A 14,804-nucleotide genomic window follows, 5' to 3' on the forward strand; every position below is an offset into this window, starting at 1 on the left:
TAGCTCTTGGATGCTCGGTGAACTGACTTCGCTGGGTGTCTTTGGAAGGACCCTCCAATCTCTTGTTTCTTTCCATCACGTGAATTTTCAACAGGAACCTGACTGACTGTTTAGACTTGTGGTGGCTAAAAACTTGCCATAACAAGCGTTAATCATCTTAACATATGGTGGCTTGCTTTGAAGATCACTTCAGAATATTTTTTGGGCAGCAACACATGATTTCATTTCTGCATACCATACCACACTCTCTTGAGGTGTAGTCATTTCTTGTGATTAAGTTGTACCCAAAACAAAACAAAAGGAATATTTTACAAATAATCCACATAAAACTTTTTGAGTTGCTTCAAGTCATGCTGCAAACCATAAGTATCTATGTCTGTTTTTTTTTTTTAAATTTGCTTGTGGAAAGCGGAGAGGTTTCATGTGAACATCCTGTATTTCAAAACTACTGTAAAAAATACCGACCAGAACAGCAGAATTGCTAAATTTGTGAGGCTTTTTTTGTCCTTGTACTTAATTGAAGCAAAATGTGAAATATATTTCATGTGTAAAATCCCTAATCATTCCAGACAAATGCTGCAATAAAATACAGGAAGGGAGCATGTGAAAACTGTGGTGCAATGACACATAAGAAAAAGGACTGCATGGAGAGGCCACGGAGAGTTGGTGCCAAGTTTACAGGTAAACTGTTATTAATAGGATTACCAGATTTCAGAATGCTAAAAAAGGGGTCAGTTTCCATATTTTGGGATGAGAAAAAGAGGATACTTTCTATTACTTAGATCTATTACATAAGGAACAAAAATTAAAAACATTACACATATGTCAAATACCTACAGCACTTAAGAACTCATGTATTTCGCATTTGACTAAACCTTTTGAAAAAGTTCCTTTCTTGACACAAATATTTTAAAACAGTTATTGCAGTCCAAATTTCACCTTTGCAATCCCTTTTACAGTCTGTTTTTCTCCTTTGTCCACTGTGTCCGTATTATGGAGAACAACCTCTCAGCACAAAAATTATGGGCTGGCGATGTGAAGAAGAACTGTGCAATTTTAATTAACTCACTAAACTGTTCCTTGATACTACACGACCAAAGGTACTTGAACCATTTTTTGTGGGCTGGTTATGATTTTCCATCATAAGTGGCAGTGAATTTTTTTAAACTTGAAAACTGGTTGAAACCTTTTTTGTCATCAGTTTTAATGTTTTTGTTCAACAAAAATTTGATTGATTCTTCCACATATGTCCACGATATATCTGAAAAATCAAGCCACTTAAAACAAGAAAATTCACAAAATGGTTCCATCTACATATTCAGGTAGTCCAAATATCCTTCATAGAGGATACCAACATAGCATTTAAGGATACGGGATACTTATAAATCGTGAAAAAATCGAATTTTTTTATGACTTTATTAAATTCTATAGTCCTTCCTGATTATATTGATATATACGTCATAGGGTTTCAAGTGAGAAATGACCTTTATATACCAAACTTTGAAGTTACGGTCATTTATGCCACCATGCCCCCTTTATTTCTGTTACAGAAACCAGTATTATTTCAGAAAAAACTGTGGGCTTTAGATTTCCAGTGATTACATGTATGATACGTTGTATATGTTGACAACAGTGCAGGTTTCTAGTGTCTTTAAATGGGTATCTTTGCTAGCATTTACTTTTGTTACACTGAGGCTGTTTGTTCATGTGTTACTGAATGTTTGTTGTACTTGTATATTTGTGGAAGTACATATCCTTTCGTGTGCAATAAATATGAACTATGCCACACATCAAGATATTCAATAAAAGGAAATTCTGTGGTAACCAGTACACAAACAAAGCAAACCACACTGTTGAAAGTAACCTATATATCAGTTCTTCAGGGAAGGAGCTCCCACTGGGCACGCCTCCTGGTGATTCAAATTTTTGTCTTACAAGGGGAAGGCCTCAGACACGGCCAACAGATTCGGCTCAGTTTTGGCAGGTCGCTTGTGTACAACCTAAAACGAAGGACTCTAAGATATTTTGGGTCAACACCCCCGCAATTTTGAAAAAATGACCCCTAAAAGTTATGAAGAGCAATAGACTCAAAATTGGAGGGATCGATAGATAATTGTAAATAGAGCTTTTATCATCATCAGGTATGGGCTCCAAAAATGCATACTATTCCAGAAATCGAGGAAAGAAACTTTTACAACTGTCGCTTCTGTACCCACATGGTAAAAGCATTTTGCTGACAGCACCAATAGCGCAACAGCTAAGGTAACTGGCTGGGAAAGGGAGAACTCGGTTTTGAATCTCGAAGAAACCTAGCGGATATTATTCTTTTCGTTTTTATTTTTCCATATCTCAATTGACAGGAATAGGAGGGTTAATAAGGTAAGTAAATCAATAAGGAATATTAATAATAAGGTACGCAAATAAATTTCTCAAACCTCTTGGGGTAGTAAACAACTAAAATGTTACTCCAGGTAACTTTACAATGGCTCTTCCAGTCACTGTTATGTGTCCTCACTTTTCGTCGAACAAGTAGATGGATAGTACTTGTCATATAAAAATTTTGAAACAAATATACTCACGGCACCGAGAACATCTAATGAATGCAATCTTTTGAAAGCTGCAGTGTTCCTTCCGAAGAGTCGGCGGAAAACAAACTTGGTTTACATTTAAAATATGTCTTTTTCGGGAATTAATTTTGATGCGTACCACGCATACAATATCATTGCCTGAAAAATTGGTGCTGAAAGTTGGTTATGAATTATGCTGTAAACAGTTATTGCATCTGTGCGGTTGTGCAATTCCCGCTGGATTTCCAAAAGCACACTGCAATTCTGAAGCCTGGAAATAAAGTTTTTAACCTGGCGATAGAAATAAACATCACACAGGTGTGCAGTTTGGCGGTATTACTTTTAATGTGCACGTCGGCTGACCCTCGCCATCAATAAACATTGTGTCATATATTGTAATATTACTTTGTCCACTCCAGGAATCCAATACTAGACAAAACTTATCAGAATCGTATGGTTTTAAAACATTCTCAAGAAATGTTCTGTAAATTGCATTCGTCAGTTTGGAGCAGGTAATGTAAACATTTTTCAACGAGTCGGTTAAACGATTGACCTCTTCTATAACCCGAGGACCAAATGTAACATTAGTTTCTTGTAAACACAGGAAAACCTTAGGCAACACTTTTCCAGAGGCTGTAATGGCATATTGCGCCGTGTACGAATGTGTTAGTATGTTTTTACTACCAACTGCGACAAGGGTTCGTTTTTCTCCCTTATGGGATAACGTGCGTCGAATGTTCACCTGATACTCGCATCATGTTTGATCAGTGTTGATCACCTAATCACAATTAAAACCGGTCATAAATGACACCGTTTGCATGTTGAAAAGAGCCGCCACTTCCTGTATATCTTCTATATTTTGTACCGCCTTATGAGAGACTTATTTAGTGACGTGCTGTTGACGAATTTTATACTCAGATTTGAAATTTCTTGCCCAAGATAATGGTGCAACAAACGTAAAATCCTCGTTGGCCGTATACTGAAGAGATGCACCTGCAGCCCACTCCTGAAGTATTCTCATTGTTACATTCTCATTATGACAATGAGATTCGACAAATTGGTCGTATGTCCACTTATTTATCGCCTGGTATTTGTCGTATCTTGTCCCTCCTTTAACGATATCACTTTCCCACAATTTAAAGTCCTTCTTCCTTTTCAGGGCTGTTGTTGCTCCATTCTTTTGCTGTTTTTGTAAGTTCCAATTTGGATTATTCCTGGCTAGCACTCCCGCCTTAACTTTTTCTTCAAGAGGTATAGCGCTGTAGTTAAATCGTTTAGTAACCGGTTCGTAATACTCATCGGGAACAGATGAAGCACAGATTCCCAGTGATGTGAGATTTCCAAAGTGTTATGACCATTCACTAGTCGGGATATCTTCCACTGAATCACCTTCTGCTTCGTCTTCATGGTACAGTACTTCAGTATCAAGAAAAGTCATTTTGTTCGTCAGCTCCAAAATAATCTCTCGATGATAGCCGCTCCTATCAATCTGGAACGCCAAGAAACAGACCTGGCTGCTTCCGGTAGTACATTGATAATGCATCTGTATTGCAACACTTTAACAAACCAAACGGTAACTTCCCCTTGCCGTCGTCTGTGATAGGCTCCCAACTATATATTACAGCGCTAGTCGAAGGGTGTACATCCTCCATTATTCAGATTATGCCCCTGAAAGAGATGACAACAAATCATAACTAGTTACTACGGCATAAACAGACGAGCTAATTACTACAAACTACATACAGTACTCATCATATGTTACTTACGGAATAACACTGTATTCATTCACAAAGCGTATTTCATTCAGCACATTAATGGTGGAAAAATCACTACATGTATCCGCAAGGTTCACGGCAGCCTAAATCCGCAAGGTTCACGGCAGCCTAATGACTGAAAACAACTCTTTCGAATTGGCTGCTATAAGCCTCGTGCTGGACACCTTCTTCCAGATTCACAACTATGATATGACGGAGAGGCAACCGGGACAACATAACTCTCCCCGCGTGCATTCTGTCCCGTGCCTTACTGTAAACAAGCGTCGCACTGTTGGCTATCTGTGATCCCCCGTGAGGAATTCAAAGCACTCTTACTCGTAGTTGTTTTCATGTGACAAGGCTTAAAAGTTTAATACTTTACTAACTCACGGCGTTTGGGAAATCAGTTTGCCTACCTTATTATTATCATTCCTTATTGATTTACTTACCTTATTAACACTCTTATCACTATCAATTAAGATACGGAAAAATACAAACGAGAAGAACAAGATCCGCTAGGTTTCTTCGAGATTCGAACCCGGGTTCTCTGACGCCCACCCAGTTACCTTGGCCGTTGCGCTGTCGGTGAAAAGCTCTATTTACAATTATCTATCGATCCCTCCAATTTTGAGTCCATTGCTCGTCATAACCTATAGGGGTGATTTTCTCAAAATTGCGGGGGTGTTGACCCAAAATATCTTACAGTCCTTCGTTTTAGGTTGTACACAAGCGACCTGCCAAATTTGAGCCCAATTGGTTGGCCGTGTCTGAGGCCTTTCCCTTGTTAACAATGCTGTTTGTAGGGGATTTGTTGTTGTTGATATTGGCATTTTATCTTCTTTGATAAAGGATGTAGCGGAATATAAACAATGTGATGGTATAGGCTGTCTGGAAATAAATTATAAAAATTAAAATGTAAGATATGATATTTTTTATCCTTGTACCATACATACTAAGTGGAATTCAATAGGTGTAGTACCTCAGCCATCATGTGATGCATATCTGGTAAAAATTTGGTCTCCTTCAAATGTATCACATTGGCTTAAATGGTACCTCAATTTGAGGAAACATTTTGGGAAAAAATGGCATCAATTTCTGTGTAATTTTTTTTTAAATAACCCTAAGCAGGTTCAAAAATGTTCCAAATACTTTTAATTTGTGTAGAAAGTGTGCTGCATTACGTGATATCAACAAAAAAATCTGTAAAACATATACACTACTGGCCATTAAAATTGCTACACACGAAGATGACGTGCTACAGACACGAAATTTAACAGTCAGGAAGAAGATGCTGTGATATGCAAATGATTAGCTTTTCAAGCATTCACACAAGGTTGGTGCCGGTGACGACACCTACAACATGCTGACATGAGGAAAGTTTCCAACCGATTTCTCATACACAAACAGCAGTTGACCGGCATTCCCGGGTGAAACGTTGTTGTGAAGCCTCGTGTAAGGAGGAGAAATGCGTACCATCACGTTTCCGACTTTGATAAAGGTCGGATTGTAGCCTATCGCGATTGTGGTTTATCGTGTCGCGACATTGCTGCTCACGTTGGTTGAGATCCAATTACTGTTAGCAGAATATGGGATCGGTGGGTTCAGGAGGGTAATACGGAACACCATGCTGGATCCCAACATTTTCAGCAGCATGGACTATCAGCTCGGAGACCATGGCAGCGGTTACCCTTGACGCTGCATCACAGACAGGAGTGCCTGTGATGGTGTTCTGAATGATGAACCTGGGTGCACGGATGGCAAAAAGTCATTTTTTCAGATGAATCCAGGTTCTGTTTACAGCATCATGATGGCCGCATCTGTGTTTGGCGACATCGCGGTGAACGCACATTGGAAGCGTGTATTCGTCATTGCCATACTGGCGTATCACCCGGCATGATGGTATGAGGTGCCATTGGTTACACGGCCAGCACATTTTCCAGATCTCTCACCAATTGAAAACATCTGGTCAATGGTGGCCGAGCAACTGGCTCGTCACAATACGCCAGTCACTACTCTTGATGAACTGTGGTATCGTGTTGAAGCTGCATGGGCAGCTGTACCTGTACACACCATCCAAGCTCTGTTTGATTCAGTGCCCAGGCGTATCAAGGCCATTATTACAGCCAGAGGTGGTTGTTCTGGAAACTGATTTCTCAGGATCTATGCACTGAAATTGCATGAAAATGTAATCATATTCAGTTCTAGTGTAATATATTTGTCCAATGAATACCCATTTATCATCTGGATTTCTTCTTGGTGTAGCAATTTTAATGGCCAGTAGTGTACATTATAAACAGTGCCTGAAAGAAATGGGTGTTGATTTTTACATAATATTGAGCCGGAAAAGTACCCTGTATCCGTAAAAATCCTTCATCTTCGAAGCATAACCATAATTTTTCCATTTGAAATAATCTTTCTTCCACATTCAAGGATATAAAATTTTCATCTTTTCTGTGTTGAATGCCACGAAGGGAGTCCAATACGTCTATAAAGGAGTTTTCTTCCATTTCTAAGTTACCGTGATTTCCCTAAATCGCTCCAGGCAAATGCCGGGATGGTTCCTTTGAAAGGGCACGGCCGACTTCCTTCCCCATCCTTCCCTAATCCGATGAGACCGATGACCTCGCTGTCTGGTCTCCTCCCCCCAAACCAACCAACCAACCAATCTAAGTTACCAGTATAATTATGAAAAATGCCAGCTAAAGATTTGATATGACATAGATATGTCATTGATAAGACCCATAAAAAGGTTTTTAAGGGCTGTTGGAGGTTTGTTTTGTAGCAGAAAGAAGGATTTCAGAGTGGGAAACATATGTGTTCTCTGAATAGTTGGAAATAGTGACAGCCATTGAGTCTTGCTGTGGCCGAGAAGTTGTTGGTACTCTGTTTTGACAATATCACAGAATTTCTTTAGAGACTCAAAACCAACAGTATATATTTCAAAATGGTTATATATCTTCATTATTAATCCCTGTAAATCAATTTCAAGGAGGTCAGTTCTGTGCTGAATACAGTTATGGCATTCCACTCCAACCAATACCATGTTAAGTTCCCCTTCAGGCTAGCAAGTACATTAACTACATCGCCTGTTTTAATACCACCGAACATTGTGTTGCAATTATCAGCACCAAACGCCACACATTTGTCCTTAATTTTAAACTGTTAAGCATATCAGTGATACATGTTGAAATATTTTCTGCAGTTTCATTTGGTCTACTTTCTATATTAAGAAGTTTAATTTGCAGTCTTCCATTCCTGTGATCAAAGAAATGAATTATAATGAGGATCATTTTAATATTCCATTGGTTGCTAGCATCTGTTACAGATACATAGATCCCTGGGCAACAAACCTGACGTTCTGCTTCTCATTGAACTCTTCCAGGACGAAAGTTCAGACATTTTTCTTGGAGTTTATCTGTAAATCCACACTTTCTCTTTGATATGATGAGAAATTACCTTAAACGAAAGTGAAATAAAGAATCATCAAAATGCATTGTTCAGCTACTGCATGAAAAATTTTTTGCTTACAAAACTACTATATTTCTGTGCCATAAGCTATATTTTGAAAATCACGAAACTTATAAGACGAATATGGAATATGGAAAGTAAAGATGCAGCTGGAGGATCAAAAAGTTTGCCAAAAACACATGCATGACACAAAAACAAAGAGCATGTAGACCTCACATATATTCTTTGACCATAGATATATTTATTACCTGTGGTTGAAGCGACTGCCTCAAAGCTAAAAAGGTGGAAACTTAATCTGTACGCATTATAAATGAATATTGTCTGTTTTCTGAGTGCAACAGATCAATTTTAAGCTAATAACAAATTATGTAATTCAATGACTGAAGTAAAAAGTACATAAATTGCTGACGATAAGGGATGAAAACAAAATTGAAAAGAACTTCATTCTCAAAACTCAAAAATGTGGACATTAGCATAAATTGTTAAAATGTATGTGGACACTACATTAAACATACAAAATGAGGACATGTCTCGTAAATGCTGATGTCTGATAACCCTAGTCATTAATGAAAATTTATCAAATTTTAGGTGTATCTCCTAAATTTTTTAAGTTAATTACAGGTGTTAATTCCATTCAAGTTAGTTCTATTAATGGCTTCATTTTAACCATTCATAAATTCCAGAATTTATTCTTACCACTCTTCAGTGTCAGTAAATCTTTAAGTTTCAGACTGTGAACTGCCAGGAGAAAGTGAGTTTCCAGCACATCTCCTTTACTTTTTGCTGAATTGTTCTAGCTTCATTGTTTTCTGGAGTAGTGCATTTCATATCTTATACATGGTTATACTTCCTTATTTTCATATCTCTACAAACTTAACAAGACAAATAGTACAAAATAAAATACTCTGTTTTGTTTGTTGCTGTTGCTGCTGTGGTGGTGGTGGTGGTGATCTTCAGTCTAGAGACTGGTTTGATGCAGCTCTCTGTGCTACTCTTTCTTGTGCAAGCCTCTTCATCTCAGAATAACTACAGCAACTTACGTCCTTCTGAATCTGCTTAGCGTTTTCATCTCTTGGTCTCCCTCAACAAATTTTACCCTCCACACTTCCCTCCAATACTAAATTGATGATCTCTTGATGACTCAGAATGTGTCCTACCCACCGTTCCCTTCTTTTCAAGTTGTGCCAAAAATTCTTCTTCTCCCCAATTCTATTCAGTACCTCCTCATTAGTTACGTGGTCTACCCATCTAATCCTCAGCATTCTTCTGTAGTATCACATTTCAGAAGCGTCCATTCTATTCTTGTTTAAACTGTTTATTGTCCATGTTTCACATCCATAGATGGCTACACTCCATACAAATGTTTTTCGAAAAGTCTTAACTCTGTTCCCAATGTTAACAAATTTCTCTTCATCAGAAATTCTTTCCTTGCCATAGCCAGTCTACATTTTACATTCTCTCTACTCCAGCCGTCATTACTTATTTTGCTCCCCAAATAATAAAATTAATTTACTACATTAAGTGCCCCTTTTCGTAATATAATACCCTCAGTACCGCCTGATTTAATTAGACTATGGTCTTTATGAAGTATATGTAAATTTATTTTTTGCAAAGTATGCAGTGTAATTAGTGTATTAGTTAAATGTTGTTCATTGAAGAATATTCATAAGAAAATAAGCGGATGAGTAAAAAACTGATTTTAGTTGAAATAAAAAATTCTAATTTTTTGCATGGATTAGCATTATTTTTACACCCTTCCAATCTCCAATAAACCCATAACAAGGGTCTTCAGTGGAGAACATCCAAGAATACTCTGGTGCTAGAGGATAGATACTTTTAAGATTAAAAATCTCTAAGCAAATACCACACCTCCAAAAGCAATTTGCATTTACCCAGACGTACAAAAGTTTTTTTTTAACAATAACAAGATAATTATTATTTTTCCTGTTCTTGAATAAAAATGTCAATATGTGGGGCCAGTCGAGTGTAATATTACCTCGATCATGACAAAAAAAAAGGTGCCGAGTTAAATTGGTATTTGACGTCAGGATAGCCAATGATTTATATGATAGGTAACACTAAAGCTAGCTTCATTATGTGTGTTCGTAAACTGGTAATATAAAAAAAAAAAGTTGTCAGAGGTGATAGTTTGAGCTAAAAAAAGTTTCATTTAGAAAGTAAATTTATTTCCCCAGTGTGCAAGCGAACTGTGATCTAACTGTAATTTGTAATCACTATCAATAAGAAAATGTTAAGGTCAGTTCATAGATTTAATGTCAGTGTCATGTGTTCTCCTCTAAAGTGAATCTTTCACTCTTAATGGTGCCTGTGATTTTGAAACTACTTGAAAGATTAAAACAATGTGTTTTAACTGTGTCAGAACCGGAGGACCCTATCCTAAGCATGTAGGATTGAATCTCGGACAAGCAAACAGTTTGAACTTCTCAGAAGTGACAGTCTTCCTAGCAGTTGCATTCATGCTCTTAATGGAATAGTGATGCCAAGTACATGAAGTGTTCTTGGCAAGAATTGGCAATCACATAACTGTTTTGAGTGTGTTTATATATGCAATTGTGTCAACTGTTGCGGGTGATCTGAATTGTTATATTATTGTTAAAAACGGGTTCACTGAGACCGCTTGTAAATCTCGTGATTGGTTACTGGTTTTGACAAATCTGTGCTGTAATCATTGGATTTTGTAACGCCACAGATCATGAACTCCTGTTAATACGTTAAAAGATCCGATGATGACAGCACAGATGTGTCGAAACTAGTATCCAATAACAGGTTTTGCAAGCGATCTTGACAAACCTGATTTTTAAGAATAATTCTGAATTTAAATGAAAATCAGCTTTCTGTGCTACCAAAAAATATTTAAATGTTGAAATTTCCAAATATCTTCACAGGAAAAGATTTGTTATGTCCTAATTTGCTGGTTTACGGTTTAGCTTACATTAATATATGAGGTGTGTTCAAGAAGTAATGAGAATTTTGTAATTTTGCATGTTCCGGGAGAGCGGTGTGCTGACCCCATGCCCCTCCTATCCGCATCCTCATCTGAGGATGATACGGCGGTCGGATGGTCCCGATGGGTCGCTTGCGGCCTGTAGACGGAGTTAGTTTAGTTAGTTAGTTAGTTTATTAGTTAAATTCATTCAGTTTTATCTAGGTAATGTTTTGGTGGTATTGGCTATTACTTAGTTTGTATAAAAGTGAGTCAGAGATTGTGTATTAAATTTTGGTGTAAGAATGTTATAAATTGTAGAAAATATGGCTTTTTATGAGTCTGCTATGAATGAAACAAAGGATCACAAGTTGTATCAACTCTTCAGAGAAATCGGTGAAGATTATCCTGAATGCCACAGTGCATCATTAACTATTGAAATTGGAAAAAAAGTGAAAGAAATGATTATGAACAACTGCCAAATCATAATCAGAGAAGCCAATGATGTTGGCATATCAGTTGTGCGCACGCCACACACACACACACACACACACACACACACACACACACACTCACTGAAATCAAATAGAGTACAGCAGCAATTACTCCACAATAACTGCGACAGAATTCTTGTGTTTTGAAATACTGCGACCAGGGAGCAGTGGTGGAAAGAAAGTGGCGCAACAAATTGCAATCAAGTTGAACTTTTTATGGCGTGGCAAAAGTAGCGTCTCTTAAGTTGTGCCACTAAAAACACAGGCTTCACATATGCAACTGCATGGCAACTGCAGTATGTCACTAGCTGTGGCAACACTTTCGTTGTGTGTTCTATAACCCAGCCTAATTTTAACAGTTTTGTGAAACACAGAAGGAAATAGTACTCAATCCTGCCAACTCCCATATTTTTTTTTTTTTTCATTTGAACAGACTTGAAGTAAAATTTCTCATACTTGAATGGATAGCATATACAAACATTTATGCTACTTTTCAAGTGAACGTAACATTCTAAGGCAAAAATATTGACCTTCAAAAACAATACTTGATTCCGAACATGATTTACAAAGTGAGTTGCAAATGAGAGATTTGTTCGCTTTTCATGTATTAAAGTACTGGGGGAAAACGTCAATAGCAAATACATTAAACTGACTGCAATTGTTATCACAAGAATAAATTATAGTGGAATGACCCATTCTACCCGCAGAACTCATTAGATCACTGGGCGAACAAAAGTTCGAGAATTGGACTGAATCATGATTGTGATCTTTCATTTATGTCTTGTTGCTGTTATTACATATGACCTACACCCTAGAAGATATTGCTGTCTATGTTTCGCTGTTGCTCAGGAACAGCACTATAGAAGGCTTGGACGGGGAACAATGACTCCAGATTGGCCGAGAACTATGAGTGTGGGGAGGGGAGTGGTGGGCTGAGAACTAATTTTGTCTTGCTGCCAACCTTGGGAATCTATATTGCATACTTTGGCTTTTTATAAACACCTACCATGTTCACCATCTTTGAACTGCAGTTTGCCTGAATCCATTTGTATTTGGAATCGAAATGCCTTTAGAAATTGGACAAATACTCAACAATAGCATTCATTTCTGCAGGAGATGCTAAAAGTTTAGATTGGGATGGTCATACTTACGTGTTTCGGGCAGCAATGTTGTCAACAGTCACAATGAGGTATGACAGAAATGGTAGGGGGTGTGTGAGCTGCTTGTTCTGCACAGTCAATGAGACAGTTGGGGGCAGACAATAAGTTTTGTAGCAAAAGCCATTGTAACATTCTCATGCCAGTATTGAAGTGAAATCCGTTGTGTGTTTAAAAAAAAAAAAGAAGGAAAAAGTAATTAATATTTGTGATAATGGAGGAAGAGGAAGAGGGAGAGGGGGGGGGACGACTATATAGAGCTGTTCTGTTAGGATGATGGCATTGATGGTTAAAAATGGTGATGACAGGCTGGACTAAAAAGACAGTGAAGATAAAAATTAATGTAAACAATTTTGTTTTGTTTATCTTATTTCTCCTTGTATTATCAAAATGTAAGCAGTCAATAAATTGCGCAAGTTGAAAATAAGTGTAATATTAACTTTTCAGGCAGATACCTTACACCAATAAACGTTTGTAATTTTGATTAGTCAGAATATGTTCAGAAACAAATTTTTCTCAAGTAGCCTCTTTTTTTTTTTAAAAAAAAGTGGGGGTGAGGGCTTGTCTTATTTTCGGGATCGTCTTGTATTCAGGTAAATACAGTATCACAAAAAATAAAGTAAATTATTGTTTTTGTGAAACTTCCTGGCACATTAAAACTGTAAAAGACCAGGAATTGAACCCGGGAGCTTTGCCTTCTAAGGGCAAGTGCTGTACTGACTGAGCTACCCAATTATGGCTCGCAATCCATCAAAGCTTTACTTCTGCTAATACCACATCTGGTAGGTAGAAGACAAGGTAGTGATGGAAGCATAAGTTTTGCTTGGGTAGTTCAGTTGGTAGAACATTTTCCCGCAAAAGGCAAATGTCGTGTATTGAGAGTCCCAGTCCAGGACACAGTTTTAATCTGCCAGGTTCATATCAGCGCATACTCCACTGCAGAGTGAGAAAATTCATTCTGGAATTCTTTTTGTGTTCCTGCTTGTCGTACATGAAATACTATGTCCTGCATCAAAATGTGCAGATTCTCGCTGCAGATTTCACCCCGTCCCCCAGCCCACCCACTCTCATCCCAGAAGGAATGGATATATTTCAGGTGGTAGAAGGATGGATAGGCCAGAGTTAAACATTGATGTACATTTGTGTCTAGTTTTTTTATTTTTTTATTAAAATTTTTATTGAAGCAGAACACTCATAAACTCATAATGTTGTGAATTAAAATTTAAAAAACCTTCCTCTGAACTTAATAGAATATTCAGGTATGTTCACTTCTAACAAGGAGACCAGCCTACAATTGGATATTTGTAATTTTTTTATATTTATGGTACATGAAGTTCAGAACTCAAATATCAACACCCAAATGAAGTGCTGAACAATTTTTGAGAAAACTGACTTTGAAGTTTTCCAAGTAACTTAAGTGAATTAAAGTAATTTTTCACAATAAAAGGATGACAGCCAAAAACAGTTGCAGGATAAATTTTTTTATTAAAATTAATTAATATTAACGATCCTAAAGTGGTAGATAATTTTATTGTTGACCTTAAAGTTGGTCTTGACTCCGTAAAAACTGAAAAATCCCAACAAAATAGGATTGCTCATGAATGTAGCGCAATTATAGAAAGAGAGGTCAAGTCGGTAAAAAACAGTGATTTAAAACAGAGAGGGGGTAACATTATTACTAGTATTAACCGTAAATTAAAAAATAATGAGGCTCTTATTACTAAATCAGACAAAGGAAATTCGCTTGTTGTAGCCTATAAAAGTGAATACATTGCTAAAACTTTGACTTTTTTCGAAGAAAATGGTATATTTGAAATTGAGCAGTATCCAACCCCTACGTTACAAAAGCAAATTAGGGATACGTTAAGAAGAAGTAAACATCTTATGAAAGAGTTTCAAAAGAAAACCTTAATTAATATGAACCCTAGAGCACCTATGCTTAGAAGTCAGTTTAAGGTACACAAAAGTCAACACCCAGTTCGTCCCATCGTTAACGGAATAAAGAGCCCACATCATAAATTAGCGAGTTTTTTACACACTAAAATTAAAGAAGCCTTTGTTTTTGGAAACAATTATTCTGTTAAAAATAGTGCTGAGGTGATAAACAAGCTAAAATCGATAGAGATTACTTCTTCCTCTCGTTTGGTTTCGTTTGCTGTCGTAAGTTTATACACTAATGTTCCTGTGGATATCACTCTTAAGATTATTGAATGTAACATTCGACAACATAGAACTCTAAGTGAGCTACAGTTGTCGGAACTTATGTCACTACTGCAGGTTGTACTAGATTACAATTACTTTCAGTTTAATGGTAAAATGTATGAGCAACCATTCGGCTTAGCCATGGGTTGCCCGTTAGCTGGCATCTTAGCTGACATCTTTGTAAATGCACTAGAAGAAAATGTCTTCAAAAACAATCC

At 37.2% G+C, this 14,804-nt stretch overlaps 1 protein-coding gene across 3 annotated transcripts in view; it reads left to right on the forward strand.

The window, feature by feature from the left end:
* The window catches only part of LOC126259949 (pre-mRNA-splicing factor SLU7), a 78,810-nt gene that overhangs the window by 15,002 nt on the left and 49,004 nt on the right, over positions 1–14,804 (forward strand). For all 3 annotated transcript variants that reach the window (XM_049957058.1, XM_049957072.1, XM_049957065.1), the window contains exon 4: positions 570–681. In XM_049957058.1, coding sequence (XP_049813015.1) covers positions 570–681 — 112 coding nt within the window. The remainder of the gene's footprint in view (positions 1–569; positions 682–14,804) is intronic.

Source organism: Schistocerca nitens, chromosome 1 (assembly GCF_023898315.1).
Source record: "Schistocerca nitens isolate TAMUIC-IGC-003100 chromosome 1, iqSchNite1.1, whole genome shotgun sequence".
Classification (NCBI taxonomy): domain Eukaryota; kingdom Metazoa; phylum Arthropoda; class Insecta; order Orthoptera; family Acrididae; genus Schistocerca; species Schistocerca nitens.